The following is a 15687-nucleotide window of genomic DNA, read 5'->3' as shown; positions in this document are numbered from 1 at the left end:
ATATATATATATATATATATATATATATATATATATATATATATATATATATGAAAATGCTCCTTTTTAGGTACGACTAATATCATTTTTCAGGAAAATATTTAAAATGAGAAAGTTATTTTTAATCTTTTCCCCTTACATATGAATGGAAGTCATTTTCGTGCAACTACTTTAACTTTTGGTTTCATATTATTTTGCTCAATTAACAGTTGGATAATATTATCAACCTTTACTATGCGAAAATTTCATCAAAACGCTATTCAATTAACTAATATTTTTAATATATTTTTTAAATAATATTTTTCACTCACCGACTAAACATTGGAAAATATCTTGTTAAATAATATTCTTGAAAAACAAAAGAGACTATACCAGACATAATATTATGATAATTCACATTCGCTTAGGATAAGGTATAATTGGAAAAGCAAATGTATGGAGATCTATGTTGGCAGTATAACTGGCCGCGAACTGTTAGATATAATTGAAATTAGTAGTAATAACAATGATATATGAATATCAAAATAATTATTAGTAATTTATCCAGATTGCGTCACTAGTGATTTAAAAGATCTTGTAAGTTTTCATTTTTAGGGTCCATAAGAAATTCCGTAGATAATTAATGACAAATTTCGTGGGAAAGATTTACCTATGAGATTGTTTCCCTCGGTGTTGTTCCAATGTGAATATCGTGAAAAAAGCACTGATTCTTCCGCGATAGTTGACTGAGAATGTTCATGAAATCTAAAAAAATTTAATAATGACCATATCAATCCTTAGTGATCATAATTTTTCATTGACACTGGTAGGACTATAAATAAAATTAACCAATAAGATAGTTTCTTAAAGATTTATCAAAAGCCAGATAGTTCATTGGAAAATGATCAAGAAGATTGGACAAGTTCGATCAGTTAAAAAGATAGTACTCCCTCCGTTCCAATTGCTGTGAACCTGTTTGACTGGGCACGGAGTTTAAGAAAAAATAATTTTTTTTTGAAATTTGTGGCCCTAAACAATTCAAAAAGGGTACCAGAATATTTGTGTGGTTATAAAAGCTTCTCATTAAGGGTAAAATTGTAAGTTTAAGCAAAATTGTTTCCAAATTTAGAAAGGGGTTATTCTTTTTGAAACGGAGCAAAAAGGAAATAGATTCACATAAACTGGAACGGAGGTAGTATATTTTATAAAAATGTACAAGAAAATGAAGGAGATAAAGCTCTCATTAGGAGTTGATAAAATAAACATAAACAGTTGAATTTGATTGTGCTAACTGTAACATCTTAGGTTCTTTTCCTGATTAAAGCTTGAGAATCATTAATTAAGATGATGATGTAGGTGAGCTTACAGACCTATTCATGCAGATTTAAGCATTGTACCTTTTCATGACGTTACCAAAATCTTCGCTCTTATATATGCAATATGCAATGCCAGTTGACATATAACAAAGGTAACAACACTATACAGCTCAAACAAACATTACTTGAAACAAGCTTGATGCTCCAATTATTTTTTTAGATTAAGTATTTCATTGATGCAAAATACACTCCCGTACACATTCATTGACTTCTTAAATAAGGCTCATGGTCATGGAGCTAATACTATGTTGTATACTATTGCAACAAAAGGTTCTAGGTTTAATTTCCAAATGATTCTAGGTTTAATTTCAGGGAGTGATTAGGATTTGGAACTCCATCAAAGCATCGGTGGTTCCTTTCTGTCTATAATAATATACACCAAAATATACAGGATGGAATGATTAACCAGATTTCCTTCAAGATAGACATAGAACATAGAACATAGACATAGACATAGACATAGACATAGACATCTCTAATGTTGTAGGGCATCAATATCCAGTGAATCCAGGCAAAAATGCCCTATTTCTCACAGTGGAGTAGTTGTAGGGCATCAATATCCAGTGAATCCAGGCAAAAATGCCCTATTTCTCACAGTGTAGTAGAAGCTGGCAATATTTGCTGCAATCCTCTTCTATTTAGTTTGTCATGTGTCAAGCATCTTCCAAGAATCAACCCGCCGTTATCAATTTGCATGGACAAACATCTATTTTTTGTAAGCTTTGATAGAGCCAGCATTGACAGAGTATTGTCCATGTGTTAGATTAACTGATCTTTTGCATTGATAGAGCCACCTTGATACTCCAATTGTCTCAACCAAAAAGAAAACTTATTTTTTGGTGTTTAAACAGAATCGTGCTAATGTCAGGCTCAACTTTTTTCACTTGATCTCTCAAGTTGTTTACTAGAATAGAGCTTTCTCTTACACTACAACAGCAAGTGTATGAGAATCCTATAAATCTTTAAACGTATCCCTCTCTCTTGCTATCAGGAATCAACTCAATCAATCTCTATTTTTACAACCGTTGCTAATTATATAAGATCAAAAGTATAACTAGGTCGCAGTTTTCTTCACAGAAACCAAAAGATAATTAACCTTGGCTTGTTACAAAACCACATACATAAAATATCCACATCCTAAATTCCAACGTCAATTTATTCTCTTAGAAAAATGTGTGAAGATATTGAAATGTCCCATGAATACTGAGGAGGGAAATATCAAAATCCATGCCAATACTCCGAATCTAATGCCTTCTGCCTTTTTTGTTCTTTTAGACTCATCAATCAAGGAAAATCTGTATCTGATGCCTTACCTCATTTTCATCTTTTAAACTCATCATGAAGTTCTTTGTTTCAACCTCTTCACCATCTATATGTAAAACATTATTCATCCTCAATACTTGAGGTTCAGGAAATCCATTTCTAGTCTTTATACCCAATTTTCATAACCTAAAAACTACACTCAAAAACTAAGAAATAAAAAAGCTAGTCATTCATTATTCGCCTATTTAGTCCAGTCACATTGTTCCCTAATGTCAATTTCTTTAAGGAATGTGCAATGATATTAAAAATCTGAACCCCAACTATTCTTAAAGGAGAATAATTAACTCTCCGTTTATATATATCACAGTAAGTCACAACAATGTAATGTCAATAGCCCGTCAGTGAAAGCGGAATTAGATGCAATTCACCAGAATTAAGGCTATTAAACACCATTAATATTACTGTTGGTGACATACTGACCATTCACACATAGCAAAATCGGCCCTTATTAGGGGCCAATGTATGTGACTGGCTAATTGGTCACCTTTTTTGTTTTTTTAATCACATCTACATAAATCTATCTAATACAAGCTCACCAAATATATCAAGGGATAGTTTTGTGCATAAATAGCAACAAGTTTTGAGGTACAACCGGCATTTTCAGCAAACTCCGCTGACTTTTGGAGCTGGAGAGTAGCAAAGCGAGAGACACAGAGGTTTACAAAAGGCGGTGTTCAGCTAGGGTTTTTATGGGATGTATATATAATGTTAAGATGAAAAACAAAAATGGTGGCTAGGGTTTTGGAATTTTCCGGGTCGGACTGCTTGGATAGGCTAAAACCCGATTCGACTGGCCGAGTGATGGGACAAGAACAGTAACAAAAGAGAACGGCATTGTGTGGGTTTTTTCGAGATAAATGAGTGTGACATTTTGAAGGTTAATTTGGAATTTTTTTGCTAAATATTCTACTCGGAAAAAGAGAAAAAAACAATATTAAGCGCCCCATATCCTCCAATTTAAGTGAAACAGGAGAAAACAATATTTTCAAATAATGGCGTCTCTCATGTCACAAGCTAAGTTAGAGTGTAAAAATTGCGCCAAATTTTAGAGGCTATCTAGATCTTTTACTTTTTGTTTATGGAGATAAATAAAAGTGCGAAGAAAATAAATTTTGAAGAGTTAACCGAAAATCTACCGGAAAGGGCACGAGAAATATTATTTATTGTAACATCGTTCATTCTCCTCTCTTTTTTAATTTCAATTTTTATCTCCCATTTAAAATTTAAACTAACCAAATATGGCAAAGGAAAACACTTGCATCTTAATTTTCCGTTGCTATGCCTACTTTATATTAACACCAAAAACAAGTCCGACTGTATAAAAAAGGAGAAACTTTAATTGTGCGCAGAAACTAGTTAGAAAAGAAAAGGAAATTATAAGAGGAGACGAATTCTAAGGAGTAAATGAAAGAGAAAACGAAGTCTGTTATGCTCTAACCAAATAAATGGTTACAAAAATTGTACTTATGAACTCAAATCTGATTAATTCAAGTTCAAACCCCAATAAGTGGAAACAAACGTTACTTTGTGCACAAACTGCTATCCATATTCATTCAAGAAAAATTGAACTTTCCGCCCGCCATGAAGATCGTAGCAGCTTTTGATCCTCCAAAGTGCAAAACCCAAGACAAAAGCGTCCAGCAGGTAAAAGTAAATGGCTGCAATTTTCTCCTCTCTTTTTTCTTTTTAACTAGGAAAAAATGGATAATGTAATCCTCTCAACCACTACTCTTTCAATGAAAATTAAAATAGCTTCTTCTTTTGGTTGGGTGGGTGGTTGGATGAGGGGAAAGAAGAGGAGATTTCATTCCTGTAATAACTATAAACTCAGTAAATCTGTTTTGCAAAAATATCACCTACAAGTTAAAAAATCCTTCAGAATAAAGAAATTCTCGAGCAGTAAAAAAGACCCTGGATTGTCACAAGAATAATTCAGAAGAAAGCAACTAGAGATTTGGTGCGTGAACCGAAGAGGATAGTCATTATACCTAAAAACTGGCGATTTGCAGAGAACCAAAGCTTAAGCTTCAAGTGCCCAGAGAAAGCATTCCCGATGCAAATAGCACCCCGCAATTAATATTGTTGCGGATATATGGACATTGACAGCAATCAGTCATCTTCATCACTTTCATATTGTTGACATAACGATAGTAGACCATTGCTTGTCACACCAGTCTTTTCTGCCTCTTGCTGGTTTCCTTCTACTGTCTTCTTGCTGTTGGAGTCTGAGGGCGGCTTCTTAAATACGGATATTTTGACTGACGAGGACTTGACAATGATTTTACCATCACTCGATGATGCTTTATCTGCAACATAAGTCATGAAAACAGGGTCAGACCTAAACGGCTATTTTTCACCAAATGACCTAAAAAAAGTATCTATGACCGTTATTAGTTTATTTTCAAAGTAAAACCAGCAAAATCTATGATTATTGAAGAGTTAATGACATCTCATCCATCAAATTTCAAGGCTGAAAACTCTAACTCCACCCCCAATCTTTCCTCAACCCTCCCCAAGGAAATAAAAGAGAGAACAAGCCATGCGGAAAAAAAATAAAAATAACAGATTGTTTCGTCGAAAACTATGCATTCACTATCATCACCAGCCTCCGATTTCAAGAAGCAAATATTAAGCGCAACGGATGGAAATCACTTCAAAGACTATTCTTCAAATGGAAATCCACTCACATGATTGTCATAACTGAAGGGTATTCTGACCCAAAAAAATAAATCGAGACATTAAAGGTTATAGGAACAGTGGGAAGCAATGATACACTCAGAACAGAATCAGATGGGTCGATTAAGCCAACCTTTGTTGATAGAGCTGTCAGTAACGCTGGCTTTTGTCAAAAAATTGGTGGGTTTTTCATTAGGTTCCTCAGAAGCCTTTCTCCTCTGCATTAAAAGAATAACAAGCTTAATGTTAATAAGAAACAACAAAAAGAAGATTTAGACTTCAGGCATGATGAAATTTCAGATTTCAATCTAACAGTAAATGCTCCCAACAAAACTGTCCTCTAATTTTGTGGATGGACATTGTAATTTTCTACTTCTATTTAGTTGCATGTAAAACATACGACAGGTCTAATGCAAAAGAGATTGATCATTTTGTAGACGCTGCCACTTATTGGGCCTCTCTAGTAAAGGAAGATAAGTAACAGAGCTTTATATTTCCTTCGCACATTTTTTGTTCTATTTAAACGAAAAAATAATATTCCATACAGATATCTGTTGTGTTTATTTACTTTTTCATTTAATGATAATATCAATCTTATGCTATTCATATATCATAATATTCATAACTGTAAAAGATTCCAAGACAAGCTTCGTGCTACAGTCAAGGCGTTGAAAGAAAACTTTACTTCCAAGATTATCATTTGCAGGTAATTTAAGCTAATTCAACAGCAGTATGGTACTTTCCTGTGCACTCAATTTGCCGAGCAAAGTGAACTAAGCTTACTATTCTACTGTAGAAAAGGTTCTGATATCATATGTGTACCTAAAACACGGTGTGTGGCCAAGGAGCCTAAAAGCGAGTTCCCGCACATAATCCCAAGTTTATTTACTCAACCATTGATGGACGACAAACTAGGACCACTACCAGTTTTATAAATAATATAACAGATTGCTCAAGTGACAATAACAGCTCTACAAGGTGCTTCACCTTAGAGCATAACAACTATCTCTAGTGTAATCCCCCCGAAATTTTTCGCTAAGCATTACCTCCATGCTCAGGCTCTAAGTGAGACACACGGGTGTTTGAAAAGTTTTGAAGGTATATGATGCCTACATTTTATGTTTAGAAGGTAGCATGGATGTTTAGGAGAGGGGAGAGGAGGTATGAAACAAATTAGAAATATTTCAAAGAAGAATAGTCGCACGTGTCCCGACTTCAAACTATCATATCTCCCGGTTTATAATGAATTGAGATATGAGCCATATATAAAATGATGAAAGGTCTCTGAATCTAGCTTCCAGAACTTCAAACCGTTCATCATTCCGACATAACTTATATTTCAAAGAAGAATAGTCGCACGTGTCCCGACTTCAAACTATCATATCTCCCGGTTTATAATGAATTGAGATATGAGCCATATATAAAATGATGAAAGGTCTCTGAATCTAGCTTCCAGAACTTCAAACCGTTCATCATTCCGACATTCCTACGAAAAGTTATGACCCTTTTACCAAAGAGTAGCATAACAGCCAAGGCTAAGTGTGTTACCTAAGTTGCTCCGACACGGCAGTTTAGGTGCTGCACCCATGTCGACACGACACTAGTATGGGTGTGGGTATGGGATCCGTACCGGATCTGGTCAAACAATTTTGGGTACTTTGACCACGACGGACGGAAAAATTCGAGACGAAATACAATTTGATTCCGGAGATCAAAACCAAAGCTAGGATAAATTTGAAGAAAATAACATACCTTATCTAGTAAATCAATCATTTACTTATCTACAATTTGAAAATAAAAAGAAATCCACACTTTACATAAGCATTCCACAAAATTTCTCATAATTTAGAGGTATTTTTTTTATTTATTATTTTGAATTATTTTTAGCCGGATCCCCGCACCCGTATCTGTACTAGGGTCCATATCCCCGAATCTTAGAATTTACGTCTCGAAGGATCCGACCTCTAGATCTGCACCCGTATCGGACACCCGCACCCGTGTCCGAGCAACTTAGTGTGTTACGCGTGGCCACACATAGTAAGTGTGGCCATTTTAAGAGAACAAGCTAAAGGGGAGAAAGGGAAGGGGCCTCGCTACGTGTTGGCACGCATAGCTACGAGTGGCCACGCATAAGCCCTGCTCCAAGTATGAAAAGGGGCGACGGGAGAAAGAAAAGTTACTCTTTCTCATCACTTTTTAAGAGCTTTTGAGGAGAAATCAAACTAGGGTTCCATACTAAGAATCAAGCAGTTCTTCGAGACCCAAAACCTAGGGTTTGTGGAGGCACTGTTCAAGGTAATTTTCATTACTTCCTATTATTAAAATTAGTAACTATATAACAGATTATGACTAGAAATTATGAAATATGTAAGAATTATGGGTGAAAAGTTATGAAAAGCGATTAATGGCCAATAATGCCTCCAATGAACTATGGGGTTGAGTTAGTAACATGGAATAGTGATTGCAACTACTTAATTGTAGATTTTGCAGAGCCAAATTCACGAGTTCCTCGAATGAAAAACTAAAGAACTCCATTAGAGGTAAATTGAGTTAACAGTTTCCTAAGTCAAAGGCCTGATAAAAAATTTCTTAATAAGAAACAGTTTGATGAGAAAGTGCATGCTTGATCCGTAGGTCTAAATGCTTTGACTATCGGTTTGGAAATCCTTGATTGCCTAAATGCTATGAATGTATCACTAGTTCATGATACAAATTATCTTACATAAATTGAATTGCCTTGCATGGTAACTCAGCTAAGCTCAAAATATCAGAAGAATTGATCTCTTGTTTGATCTGATTATTGTTTTGCTATTGCTTGCATATTTAGATTCAACTCTGATATATGTGATCACATATGGAAAAGGAAAATGGTCTAGTGGACACTCCATCCATGAGGGCCCAGCATGTGTGAGTTGGTCTAGCGGACACCCTATCCACGAGAACCTAGTGTGTGTGAGTTGATCTAGTGGACACTCTGTCAACGAGGACTTAATGTGCGTGAATTTGTCGAGCCATCCTATCGACGAGGGCCTAGTGGGTGTGTGTGTCGTGGTTGCCTGGGGCTAGCTACCCTACACTCGTACTTGAGGCGGTGAGGATCGATGTAAGAGTTTTGTTCTAAAAAAGAATATTTTAAGAATAAAATAGTAAAAATTTTGGTCAAACTTAAAGTGCTTATAAGCTAAAAATTTATAAGCTGTGGGTGACCAGCTTATGGCTTATTTTTGACTTATAAGCCCTTGTAACTTTACCAAACGCGTAGATAAGCCGAAAAGTGCTTATAAGCTAGTTTGACCAGCTTATAAGCTTAGCCAAACACCCTCTATGTTGATTTCTTTCCAGCGATAGTTGGCTATTTCCGGACCTTCAGTCATTTAGATATTTTTGTTATTCTAAGGGAATGGCCCGAAGACATTGTTCTCAGTTTTAGTCCTTAGAGGCTCATGACTTGTCATTGGTGGGTTCAAATTTTCTGATAAAGTTTTGCTAAACTCTTGTTAGTTTTTTTTAGATGGATATCATTAAAAGTTATTCATAATTGGTTTGCTTTAATAACCTTATCAGCAATTACAGTTAGATAAAACAGGCTTGCTCAATTAGGTTGAGTGCCATTATGTCCCACCCCGGTTTCGGGGCGTGACATCTAGACTCTTAAGAGCTAGCCCTGAATAATTTCTAATTATTACTCCGTCAATCCTCCTTATTATTCTTTTAGTTTTATGGACAATAACATCAACAATTATGCCTCGGTCCTAAACAAAGTTGGGGTCGGCTATATGAATCCTACTTCTTTCTTTAAGCTCAACTGATATCATAATCATGTCAAAATAAAATAATAGTAGTGAAAACATGTTAGATATATATAAAAATAATACTCCCTCCGTTTCAATTTGTTTGAACCAATTTGACTGGGCACGGAGTTTAAGGGAAAAGAGGACTTTTGAGACTTGTAGTCCAAAACAATCCATAAATATTTGTATGACTATAAATCATCTCATTAAGGATGAAACGAGGAGTTTAAAGTTACATTCTTTCCAAATTTAGAAATGGGTCATTCTTTTTGAAACTGACTACAAAGGAAATAGGTTCATTCTTTTTTAAACGGAGGGAGTAGTGATAAATAATAATAATAATAAATAAATTAAAAATAAAACATAGTACCAACATTAAAAGTTTTCTAACAAATTTAAAGCCTATTCCTAACTAGTAAGTATCACCTATATGGATCTTTTTCTTCCTTTGTGTCCTATCTTTAGCTAAGTCCGCACCGATTCCAAAAGATTTGTAGGTCTTTTGAGACAACTTCCAGAGATTTGTAGGTTTCCATTGTGCCCTATTTTTAGCTAAGTCTACATGGACCACCTGATTTTTTTCTGATTTGTGGACCATGTGATTATTGTTTGTATGCTATTTGTATCTGCAAGATGCTAAAAAGAGAAAATAAGACACCAACTTCAAAGTCACGACTAACTCAAGAGGATGTAGCAATTTGTTCATGTCTGATCTACTGAACAAAATAGGAACTTGTTTACAAATGATATGAAAGCAGGCGGAAAATTTGTACATGTCATCAGGATAATCACATAGATAAACTGTAGATCTCACTTGCTTGATGCCTATCGCCAAAGGCAACTGCGACATTAATGTATGGTACTTTCTTGGTATTCAAACCCATGAACAAAGCATAATTCATACACGATATTTATTAAAGTCTATTTTGTATAGAAGCAGGTTGATGCAACATAAAAGATGGAAAACTGAATTAACTGACCAAGCACTTGTACCTTCAGAGAGTTGTTTTCTGACCCTGAACTTTCAAGGGCAAAAATAGCTAGATCATCATCGTCCTCCTCAAGCTCTTCATCAGGGATTCTTTTGATTATCTCTCTTGAACCCTGATTTAAAATCACAAGACCAACAGAACTTCTTAAGAAATTAAAGCTCTTAGAAATACCTATGAACAAATAACAGGTATTCAGACTTATCATATACCAACCTGGAAAACTGATCTTATGAGAGCTTCATCTTTTTCCTCCAGCTTCCTCGCCTGTTAGGGCAAACATTAATATGGCAAACAAGGCAGTTCATCAAATGTTTCACCTACTCATCAACTAATTATAAAAATGTTCTTCAACAGATCTTCATAAACCATCACGATCCGGTGAAGAGTGGCACTACCGGGGCTCCCCTATCAGTTAGAAGATCTTAATCGCATAATTGTTTTCATCATCCTGAATAACCAATCATTTAAGTGAATACTTTCCTTTAAACTCCTTCAACTCTTCATACTTCTTACTGGACTCAACCTTCTACAGATACTTTCAGTGCTAAACACCTCTGTGATTCTTCACTACCGGTTAAACATCTCCAATGATCTCATGGAGTTTGAAATGTGTGGTTTCACCCATTCCTTTTAATTTTGGTTATCCCCTCCCTCCCAGAGTTTGAACAGGTGTTTTGAGCTTGAGGTAGGCAATCACTCAACATCTAATACGAGATAGTGTTCAAGAAGTAAATAGAAGAATTTAGTCTGTGATTTGATTCTTAATTATAAGAGCTATATCATCAATTGAGCATATAGAATCCCCAAAAAAGGTCCAGAATCCCAATAGTAGAGCATGTTGATTTGATCTGATAAACTACTATGTCCTTTGAAAGCTTTGGTCACAACTCACAACTGATCTCAAGCAAAAGCCACAGTATGTGTCAACAGCAACTTAACGTAGGAATGAACTTGAAGTTCTCTACATTTATCAATCAACAGTATTGTGATAATGCTGAACACTAGTCATCAAGGACAACATTTTCACTCCTATTCAAGTGGGAGAACAATATAAAACACAATCATACCTTTGCCTCATCTGCCCGCTGCAAAGCTTCAAGCATTGCATCTACACTCACAGTTGCATGTCTTGACTGGAAAAATGCAATATCAAAGGTATGAAACTAACAGAAAAAATATAAATAAACGCAGCAATATAGTGCAAAAAAAACATACGTAAGTGTAAATTTTGGTCACAAAATAATTTATCACGAAAAACGTGAAAAAATAACTTCAAGACTCACCTTCATGGATTTCATCTCGTCTAATGCAGCCATAATATCCATTTCTCTCTTCGAATCCAATGTTCTATTTTCTAATGACTTCATTGCATCACCCATTTCTTCAGCATCTCTTTTTTGTTTCTCCTTCTCCATTTCCTAAACAAAAAGAAACATAAACATGAATGCACAAGATACGGAGCCTACTACCCTAAAAATTGGAAATTTATATAAACATAGGGTTCGCACTCCTTCCACTGGGGAAGAAAGTGGTGAATAGCACTTTAAATTGATAAAATTCTTACCTCATCTTGGCCACGCCAAGGCTCAAAATTCCTAGTCGCACCTGATTCAACAGTATAATCGGAATTTTTTGGATCTGTCTTATATGTAATCTCTGCGGAGCACTTTGTGCACTTGAAGTAGAATCTGAAGATTTGTATTCCTAAGTAGGTCTGCATAATTAGAGACGTGATTATAATTCAGATCAACAACATATACATACATACATATGGATATATATATATATATATATATATATACACACACACACAAACATATGAATATATTTGACTGATTTCTACTACATTGTAACTTTTGAAAGAATTATCACTGCCTGACCATTCCAAAAAAAGAATTATCACAGCCTAACTTACTGCTCAAATTTCTAAAAACAAAGGGGCATATTGAGCAAGGACTTCAGGCTGGCTAGTTAGTATGTTTAATGTCAAGCTAGTCTCTCTTAAACTAAAAATAAATTTCTTAACAAGATGTCTCTTATAGACTTATACACAACACAACATGTTTTCATTGCAAGAAGACAGACACTAGATGCTTTAGTTTTATTGTAAACAAATTTTAGATGCTTCTCTAATTGTTAATGAGCCACTATCAATATCTTTGATTTTTATCAAAATAAAGGGATAAAATAGCCACTTTCAAGAGCGAAGGATGGAATTCTAAATTTCTCTGCAATCTTGACTTGTAAAAAGCACGTGCCAAGCACTTTTCTCCTTTCTTAATATTCAGCTGGGGAAAATGGGTTTAAGGTGGGATCTGGTTGTTTATTTCCATTCTCATGTTCCGGGTCCTGATTATAGTGTTGCATCCAAACATATTCAAATTACAAAATAATCTGCTCCTATCCTATACATTTTCTCTATGGAGGTTCTCAGCCAAATGATGGATAAGTGCAGGGAAAGAGCTATATAAATGGCTACCAAGCTACTGGAAGACAACAACACAGTGCAGGGTAGGTCAACTTCCTCCCCGATGGTGTATTAATTAGAGTGACGCTGAGTATGAACACTAAAATGTATGGTTTTAAGTCATAAGTTCATCCAACATATCAAAATGTATGGTAGGAAACGTATAGCTTGAGATCTAGGATGGGAAGTCAGAGGATTTCTAGGCCAAAACATAGATGCCATCACATCAAAGCTTTCTATCTTATCTGGTGATACAAATTTAAGAGCATTAGCAGCGCGAAGAAGCAATGCCTTGGTGTTTAACAAAACAGACAAAACTAGTACTAATTAACAGCAATTTGCCAAACCTCAATACATATTTGATTTACTTCAGCTATCCGTTTCCAAGCCAAGTCCGAATCTTTCACCAACAGTCACCCAATACATGTATTATCCAATTGAGTTTTGCAATATGAGTATTATCCAATTTTTATCCAACAGTCAGCCATTCTAAAACCTAACAAGAAATCCAATTGCCACTACATACATAGGTTTATCTGATACTCATGACATGCATAGGTTTATCTGATACTCATGACACTTCAAAAATCAGCTTAATGAAACAAAAGCATCACCAAAATAACACCAGAAGAAAAAATTAAAGCTCACTAGACTCGCTCACCACCAATATCAAAAAATTCTCAATTGGGCAATACATATAACACAAACCTAGATTCCCTAATTGCAAGGGTTAGCAATAACAGCTGTAAGATCAAAAGGGTAAAAATCGTAAATACCTCGCCAACGACGTCCTCTTTGCGGGAATTGAATTTGGTGCCCTTATAGATGTAATTGCCGCAAGTAGCACAACGAATGCTCATAGGAAGCATCATGCGCACTTTCATCTGCTGATTTGGGAGCTGTCTCCGCCGTGGAATCTTCGCCGGATCGAAATCCGGCGGATAATACTTGTTCAATACTTTCCTTTCTCCCATGGCTCCTCCTTCTTATCAGTCCCAAATTCTCAAATTCGATTTCCTGGGTGTGTGAGAGACGATGGTTTGCCGGGTTTTCTTTTGGGAAAATATGCGCGGCTTCTATAGTTGTAAAACTTCGAGTTTGGTTATTAGCAAAACAACCGACTCCTTTTTATCTTGAAACTTTTTTTCAATTTCTTTTTTTGTCCTTTCCGCCTGTACAAAGGAGTAGATTGGTCCATAACGAGTAGTTATTTTTTTAGTTTTTCGCATTCTCCTATTGAAGCACGATGAAATTTTTTGTACTAGGGTAAAGTGCCTCTCACAAAAGTGGATGACCTCTTAAGGATAGAGTGATAAATGAGTCATTACTATAATACTAGAAATGGTCTACAAATTTTCAAGATTTTTGATATCTTAATTGAAGGAATCTAGCAATTCAAGAATTGAGTAGTTGAGCTAGTAGTTTTGCGGAAAAACTAGTAGATCACATCTTATAGAGCAAGAAATTATAATTGAGAGAAAAAGAGAATTGAGAATGAAATTGTAGTTGTATTTTCATTGATGATTGTAAAATAATTGTATTTTCCTTTTATGAATAATAATTGTAATCCTTCTGCATTAGACGAGATGAAATCCTTTTATGAATAATACTTTAACTAACTTCCTAGCTAACTGTCAGCTCACTTGGACTAACTAACTACTAACTGAATTTGCTGAGCTGGAGCTTCCAACTTGAGCTGGCTGCGATCATGCTGTAACTTGTATATCAAGACTCCCTCATGCAGAAGATCCTTGACCACAAGAATCAAAGCGAGGGAACCTGATCTTTAGGGCATTAAGAAATTCCCATGCAGCATAATGTGCAGGTAAACTTGTTCACTTAACTAGGACTTGAGCTGCATCTTTATTGCCTTTTTTCACCATTCTCCTCTCTAAAATAGACTTTGGATTGGGACAATGGGGGTTGGCAATATCAGTACTGGGAGGATAAGTGATTATTTTTTGGGCAATTCATAGTATTTCTTTAGTAGAGACACATGTACAATGGGGCGTATCTTTACTGATGGAGGAAATAGTAGAGTCTAGGCCACAACTCTCACCTTATTGATAATCTGAAATGGTCCATAGTATTTAGGTGTCAATTTATGGAATGGCTGAGCAATAACGCTCACTTGCCTGTAAGTTGAGTCTTGAAGTAAACTCAATCACCTACTTCAAAGTTTCTATCACTCATATGAGAATTAGCATGCTGCTTCATCCTTAATTGAGCTCTCAGCAAATAGTATTGCAACAATTGTAGTTTCAATTCTCTGTTGATCAAAGCGTTGTCTACATCAGCTGAAGCTGATTCACCTGGCAGATAGGGTAAGTGCAGAGCAGGTGATTTTTCTACAGAGCCCATAGGGGGTGGTTCCTATGGCTGAATGGAAGGAAGTATTATACCAATACTCAGCCATATATAGATAAGAATGTCAATCAGTAGCATCCTCAGAACAAAAGCATCTCAAGTATGTCTCTAGGCATCTATTCAGAACCTCAGTTTGCCCATCAGTTTGTGGATGATAAGCTGATGTGTAGCTCCATGTATTGGACTCCTTGTATTGTGAGTAGTTCATGCCAAAAAGAACTTAAGAACATTGTATCCCTATCACTGACAATGGAATCGGGTAGGCCATGAAGTCTGTAAATGACCTCCATAAATACCTTAGCTATAGATTAAGCAGCATAAGGGATTTTAAGAGGAATAAAGTGGCCATACTTACTCAGCATGTTTACTATGACTAGTGTCACCTCATACCCTTTTGACTTAGGAAGTCCATCAATTAAATCCATGCTGATTTGGGACCATACCACCTCCGAAATCGGGAGAGGTTGTAAGAGACCAAGATAAGCAGCTAAGTCATGCTTTCGGTGACAAATGTCACACTTCTGAACAAAGAGTTTTACATCCTCTCTTATGCTTTTCCAGTAAAATAATGTTAAGATCCTCTTCAATGTTGCCTCCATACCTGAGTGACCACCTTGGGGAGTAGAGTGCCATAAAGTAATGATGTTTAGTCGAAGTTGGGGCACTTTACCTACCGCTAGTTTTCCCTTTTCTCCCAACTGATCATGGTGCTAAGT

General features: G+C 35.7%; 1 protein-coding gene across 3 annotated transcripts; it reads right to left on the bottom strand.

Annotated features, from left to right (window-relative positions):
* Positions 1 to 4074: 4074 nt before the first annotated feature.
* LOC107769301 (uncharacterized) lies at positions 4075 to 13715 on the bottom strand. Of its 3 annotated transcripts, none has more exons than XR_012694931.1 (9): positions 13381 to 13715; positions 11702 to 11851; positions 11421 to 11555; positions 11205 to 11270; positions 10351 to 10401; positions 10139 to 10249; positions 5488 to 5572; positions 4667 to 4984; positions 4075 to 4534 (listed from the first exon to the last, which is right to left on the bottom strand). XR_012694931.1 is itself a non-coding variant. In XM_016588505.2 (8 exons), exons 1-8 carry the CDS (start codon positions 13576 to 13578, stop codon positions 4788 to 4790), a joined length of 993 nt encoding a protein of 330 aa, XP_016443991.2. In that variant the 5' UTR covers positions 13579 to 13715; the 3' UTR covers positions 4075 to 4787. The 3 variants fall into 3 exon arrangements, 1 of the variants encoding a protein (XP_016443991.2); XR_012694932.1 differs by having other exon boundaries at positions 4461 to 4488; XM_016588505.2 differs by having other exon boundaries at positions 4075 to 4984.
* Between the last annotated feature and the right edge of the window lie 1972 nt (positions 13716 to 15687).

Source organism: Nicotiana tabacum, chromosome 9 (assembly GCF_000715075.1).
Source record: "Nicotiana tabacum cultivar K326 chromosome 9, ASM71507v2, whole genome shotgun sequence".
Classification (NCBI taxonomy): domain Eukaryota; kingdom Viridiplantae; phylum Streptophyta; class Magnoliopsida; order Solanales; family Solanaceae; genus Nicotiana; species Nicotiana tabacum.
This window is presented reverse-complemented; position numbering and strand designations above follow the sequence as displayed.